At 37.5% G+C, this 6,091-nt stretch overlaps 1 protein-coding gene across 1 annotated transcript; it reads right to left on the bottom strand.

The window, feature by feature from the left end:
* Positions 1-1,525: 1,525 nt before the first annotated feature.
* On the bottom strand, positions 1,526-1,975 carry LOC130835088 (HIG1 domain family member 1A, mitochondrial). Its single transcript, XM_057706311.1, has one exon. The coding sequence runs from the start codon at positions 1,937-1,939 to the stop codon at positions 1,658-1,660; it is 282 nt and encodes a 93-aa protein (XP_057562294.1). The 5' UTR covers positions 1,940-1,975; the 3' UTR covers positions 1,526-1,657.
* Positions 1,976-6,091: the final 4,116 nt, after the last annotated feature.

The raw sequence follows: 6,091 nt of genomic DNA, 5'->3' as shown, positions 1-6,091 counted from the left end.
TCTGCACACAGGTCTTTTCCTCCTCAGGCAGGTTTATTCCTAGGTATTTTTTTCTTTTTGTTGCAATGGTGAATGGGAGAGTTTCCTTAATTTCTCTTTCTGCTTTTTTTGTTTTTGGTGTATAGGAATGCAAGAGGTTTCTGTGCATTAATTTTGTATCCTGCTGCTTTACAAAATTCATCGATTAGTGCTAGCAGTTTTCTGGTAGAGTCTTTAGGGTTTTCTATATATAATATCATGTCATCTGCAAAGAGTGACAATTTTACTTCTTCTTTTCCAATTTGGATTCCTTTTCTTTTTCTTCTCTGATTGCTGTGGTTAAAACTTCCAAAACTATGTTGAATAATAACGGTGAGAGTGGACACCCTTGTCTTGTTCCTGTTCTTAGAGGGAATGCTTTCAGTTTTTAACCATTTAGAACAATGTTGGCTTTTGGTTTGTCATATATGGCTTTTATTACGTTGAGGTAATTTCCTTCTATGCCCATTTTCTGGAGAGTTTTTATCATAAATGGATGTTGAATTGTGTCAAAAGCTTTTTCTGCATCTATTGAGATTATCATATGGTTTTTATCCTTCAATTTGTTAGTATGATGTATCACATTGATTGATTTGTTTATGTTGAAGAATCCTTGCATTCCAGGGATAAACCTCACTTGATCATGGTGTATGATCTTTTTTTTTTTTTTTTTTTTTTTGTGTTCACTTACTTTAATATCACTACATTTACCATGTTATCACCATGGAATGTAAGTTCAGGTTAGACAAGAGAATTTCACAAGTACGACAAAGCATTCTGTAGTATACCAAAGTCTGTATAATATCTGACCAAACCAGCTTGCTCGTAAATCACTTCCATTATAGGCAACTCATTTAAACATTTATGATTCTTATAGAGAAAACAAACATACTGCACACATTTAAAAAGTGTTCTTCATTTACCTTTCCATTAGCACTTAAATATAAACTTCCATTTCAAAATGACATTTAAAAATTACTCTAATATAACAGCTGCAAAATATAATTCTGCAATTACGAAAGAGCTAAACAGGGATCTACAATTAAGTTATTCTCATGTTTACAACTATGATTCTGAAATAAATACTACTTCAAAGCAGCTCTGTTACCAGCTTTTTAGGTTTGGTTTAAACACACACACATATTGCCAGGAGGTTTATACTGTTGTATTCCATGCACTGTTCTGAAAGGGTTCCTCGAGAGCCAGCCAGTCCTTAACACAGTAGTCAGTCCACAAGTCAGTCAGAAAGTTAAATTAACTGGGGTAAATAGGATTCCTACATTACATCGAAAGCATATGATATTCTGCAGCAACTGGGAGCATTGTCAGGATTGGCATGTTGTCCTATTTAGAACTAATTTCGTAAGAAGGTGGACATTGTACCACTATCAAGTGCATTTAAAAGTGACATGTTTCTTTTGCACTAATCCGACTCCCCTGAATGACCTAGCTAGTGAACTTGGTCACCAGTAACCTGGTCACCAGGCAAATCAAGCCTGCAAGAAAGGAAGCCAGTATTCAAATTCCCATGTAATTGTCTGACCCAAACAATTTATTTTCAACGTAAACATATAACCTCAATGTGAGATGTCTAACTAAAGCAAGCACCACCAACAAGAACAAGACAGCATCTCCTCTTCTAAGGTTTAGGTTTTGCCCAGAATTCTCGATACATGGAATAGCCCATACCAAGAGTCATTGCTCCCACAACAAAGCCTTGGGCTGCCACGCGCATGTGGATCAGGTGAACAGACATTTTAGTATTTCCCCTGTTCTTTAACTTATATAATCCATATGCAACGATTGCTGCAAAACCTGCCATTCCAATGGGGACAAATGGTGCCTCTCTAGCTTTTCGGATAAGTTTAGATCCCTGATCTTCATCATATGAAGAAAGAGAAACATCTGTGTCGCTTGACATAGTGATTGAAGAATTTTCTGACAACTACCAGACGTCTCAGGCTGCAACCAGCTTCTCCATGGTGTATGATCTTTTTAATGTGCTGTTGGATTCTGTGAGCTAGTATTTTTTTTTTTTTTTTTTAGGCGCACGGGCTTAGTTGCTCCGTGGCATGTGGAATCTTCCCAGGGCAGGGCTCGAACCCGTGTCCCCTGCATTGGCAGGCGGATTCTTTACCACTGCGCCACCTAGGAAGTCCTGTGAGCTAGTATTTTGTTGAGGATTTTTGCATCTATATTCATCAGTGATATTGGTCTGTAATTTTCTTTTTTTGTGACATCTTTGTCTGGTTTTGGGATCAGGGTGATGGTGGCCTCGTAGAATGAGTTTGGGAGTGTTCCTCCTTCTGCTATATTTTGGAAGAGTTTGAGAAGGATAGGTGTTAGCTCTTCTCTAAATGTTTGATAGTATTCTCCTGTGAAGCCACCGGCCCTGGGCTTTTGTGTGTTGGGAGATTTTTAATCACAGTCTCAATTTCCGTACTTGTGTTTGGTCTGTTCATATTTTCTATTTCTTCTTGGTTCAGTCTTGGAAGATTGTACTTTTCTAAGAATTTATCCATTTCTTCCAGGTTATGCAATTGATTGGCATATAGTTGCTTGTAGTAGTCTCTCATGATCTTTTGTATTTCTGTGGTATCAGCTGTTACTTCTCCTTTTTCATTTGTAATTCTGTTGATTTGCGTCTTCTCCCTTTTTTCCTGATGAGTCTGGCTAATGGTTTATCAATTTTGTTTATCTTCTCAAAGAACCAGCTTTTAGTTTCACTGATCTTTGCTATTGTTTCCTTCTTTTCTTTTTCATTTATTTCTGATCTGATCTTTATGATTTCTTTCCTTCTGCTCACTTTGGGGTTTTTTTGTCCTTCTTTCTCTAATTGGTTTAGGTGTAAGGTTAGGTTGTTTATTCGATATTTTTCTTGTTTCTTGAGGTAGGACTGTATTGCTATAAATTTCCCTCTTAGAACTGCTTATGCTGTGTCTCATAGGTTTTGGGTTGTGTTTTCATTGTCATTTGTTTCTAGGTATTTTTTGATTTCCTCTTTGATTTCTTCAGTGATTTCTTGGCTGTTTAATAGCCTATTGTTTAGCCTCCATGTGTTTGTATTTTTTACAGTTTTTTTCCTGTAATTGATATCTAGTCTCATGACATTGTGGTCAGAGAAAATGCTTGATATGATTTCAGTTTTCTTTACCAAGGCTTGATTTGTGACCTAAGATGTGATCTGTCCTGGAAAATGTTCTGTGTGCACTTGAGAAGAAAGTGTATTCTGTCATTTTTGGATGGAATGTCCTATAAATATCAATTAAGTTGAGATGGTCTAACATGTCATTTAAAGATTGTGTTTCCTTATTTATTTTCTGTTTGGATGATCTATCCATTGATGTAGGTGGGGTGTTAAAGTCTCCTACTATTCTTGTGTTACTGTCAATGCCCCCTTTTATAGCTGTTAGCATTTGCCTTATGTATTGAGGTGCTCCTATGTTGGGGGCATAGATATTTACCATTATGATATGTTCTTCTTGAATGCATCCCTTGATCATTATGTAGTGTCCTTCCTTGCCTCTTGTAATAGTCTTTACTTTGAAGTGTAATTTGTCTGATATGAGTATTGCTACTCCAGCTTTCTTTTGACTTCCATTTGCATGGAATATCTTTTTCCATCCCTTTACTTTCAGTCTATATGTATCCCTTGGTCTGAAGTGGGTTTCTTGTAGGCAGCATATAGAAGGGTCTTGTTTTTGTATCCATTCAGCCAGTCTGTGTCTTTTGGTTGGAGCATTTAATCCATTTACATTTAAAGTGATTATTAACATGCGTGTTCCTATTACCATTTTCTGAATTGTTTTGGGTTTGTTTTTGTAGGTCTTTTCCTTCTCTTGTGTTTCCTGCTTAGAAAAATTCCTTTAGCACTTGTTGTAAGGCTGGTTTGGTGGTGCTGAATTCTCTTAACTTTTGCTTGTCTGGAAAGCTTTTGATTTCTCCCTCAAATCTGAATGAGATTCTTGCTGGGTAGAGTATTCTTGACTGTAGGTTTCTCTCTTTCAGGACTTTCAGGATATCCTGCCATTCCCTTCTGGCTTGCAGAGTTTCTGTAGAAAGATCAGCTGTTATCCTTATGGGTTTTCCCTTATATGTTATTTGTTGCTTTTCTCTTGCAGCTTTTAATATTTTTTCTTTGTGTTTAATTGTCATTAGTTTGATTAATATGTGCCTTGGTGTATTTCTCCTTGGGTTTATTCTGTATGAGACTCTCTGTGCTTCTTGGACTTGGTGAATTATTTCCTTTCCCATGTTGGGGAAGTTTTCCACTAGAACCTCTTCAAATATTTTCTCAGACCCTTTCTTTGTTTCTTCTTCTTCTGGGATGCCTATAATTCGAATGTTGGTACGCTTAATGTTATCACTGAGGTCTCTGAGACTATCTTCTATTCTTTTTATTCTTTTTTCTTTTTCCTTCTCTGTGGCATTTATTTCCCCCATTCTATCTTCCAACTCACTTATTCGTTCTTCTGCCTCCGTCATTCTGCTGGTTATAGCATCTAGAGTATTTTTAATTTCAGTTATTTTGTTATCCATTGCTGTTTGTTTTTCTGAGTTCTTATGAACTGTTTCTTGTACTTTCTCTATTTTGTTATCGAGATTTTGTATCATTTTTACTATCATTACTCTGAATTCTTTTTCAGGCATTTTTCCTATTTCCTCCTCATTTATTTGGTCTTGTGGGTTTTTTTCCTGCTCCTTTGCCTGCATGGTGTTTCTTTGTTTCCTCATGGTTGTCCAAACTTTTGGGGTTGCTTGTTCTGGCAATAGAGGTGTTTATAGAGGACTGTCCAAGCCTCAGACTAATGTCCAAGTATTGGATTAAACAAATACTAAGGCCAGGAAACACATACATGTATAAGACACACTATTACTGAATCCATTAGGACATAAGGCTCTGGAAAGACCTGACAGAACCCCAGTGTGCTATCAGAGATTCAAAGGGAAACCCAACAGAAATTGACAGCTGAAACAGAACAAATCAGAGACAAAAGCAAAAGCAAACAAACAAATAACACCTTACACATACAAACACTAATCCAGGGAGATTTTGTAAGGTAGGATCAAATATAGAAAAGAGCTAGAGTACCACCAGACAGAATGGAGATTCTCAGAATGAAATTAGACAATTGTACTAAGAACTAAGATAAAGACAAAAACCTAATATTAAATACCAGGGTGGTGCGTCATCTGGAGAATAGAGCAAGGAGTCTGAGCAGATCGATAGTGTTGCTTATAAGTATGTTAAGATAAAATAAACTAAAAATGGCTGGAAGAAAGGGGAACAGAAGAGCATAGTGTGGTTGGAAATATGCAAATAAAAAGGAAGGAATAGAAATGTATAAAAGATAGGGATGAAAGGAAAGTATGAGAGATATATTGTCCATACTACCAAAAACTTAGCTAGATATAGAAGTATATAAAAAGGCAAAAAAATGAAAATAGAATAAAAAATATCATTAAAAAATTGTTATAAAACTTGTAGATCCCTTAGGACTAAGATCGTAATTAATAAAGAAAAAAAAAGAGAGAGAGAGAAAAAAAAGAAAAAAAAAATCCAGACCTGATCCCAGAATGGACCAGTTCAATAGGATTGATACTAATATTTGTTTCCTTAGAGTCTCAGCTGTAAGTGTCCTTCTACTCGCCTTGGGATTTTTTGTATTATTCTGTGGCCAGCAGAGCTTCCTTTATTATTCGTCTGTAAGCGTTGGTGTGTGGGGAGGGAGAGGGTACAATAGTGGCTCCTTCCCCTGGGAGTGAGTGAGCAGTGGCGCACTGTTGTTTCAGTCGAGCTTGGAGGTGCCTGTTGCAGCGGGATGCCGGTGGCTCAGGTGTAAACAGAAAGTCTTAGAGTTGGGCCTCTCTCGGGTTTTTTTTGTTTGTTTGTTTTTTCTCGGCAGCCTCCCTGCTGCCCGCGTTCCAAGGGGTTTTAATCCAGCCCCGCCCGAGTGCCTGAGGGTCCTTGTTATCCCTGAGCGCCTTAGGTGGCTCACAGGGCGTCTCTCCACTGCCTGTAGCAGAGGCTCCGAAAGAGAGGGAGAGGCTATGCAGGCTATGCGCGCGGCTC

Source organism: Hippopotamus amphibius, chromosome 13, assembly GCF_030028045.1.
Source record: "Hippopotamus amphibius kiboko isolate mHipAmp2 chromosome 13, mHipAmp2.hap2, whole genome shotgun sequence".
NCBI lineage: Eukaryota > Metazoa > Chordata > Mammalia > Artiodactyla > Hippopotamidae > Hippopotamus > Hippopotamus amphibius.
Note: the sequence above shows the minus strand (reverse complement) of the source record. Positions and strands in the feature narration are given on the sequence as shown.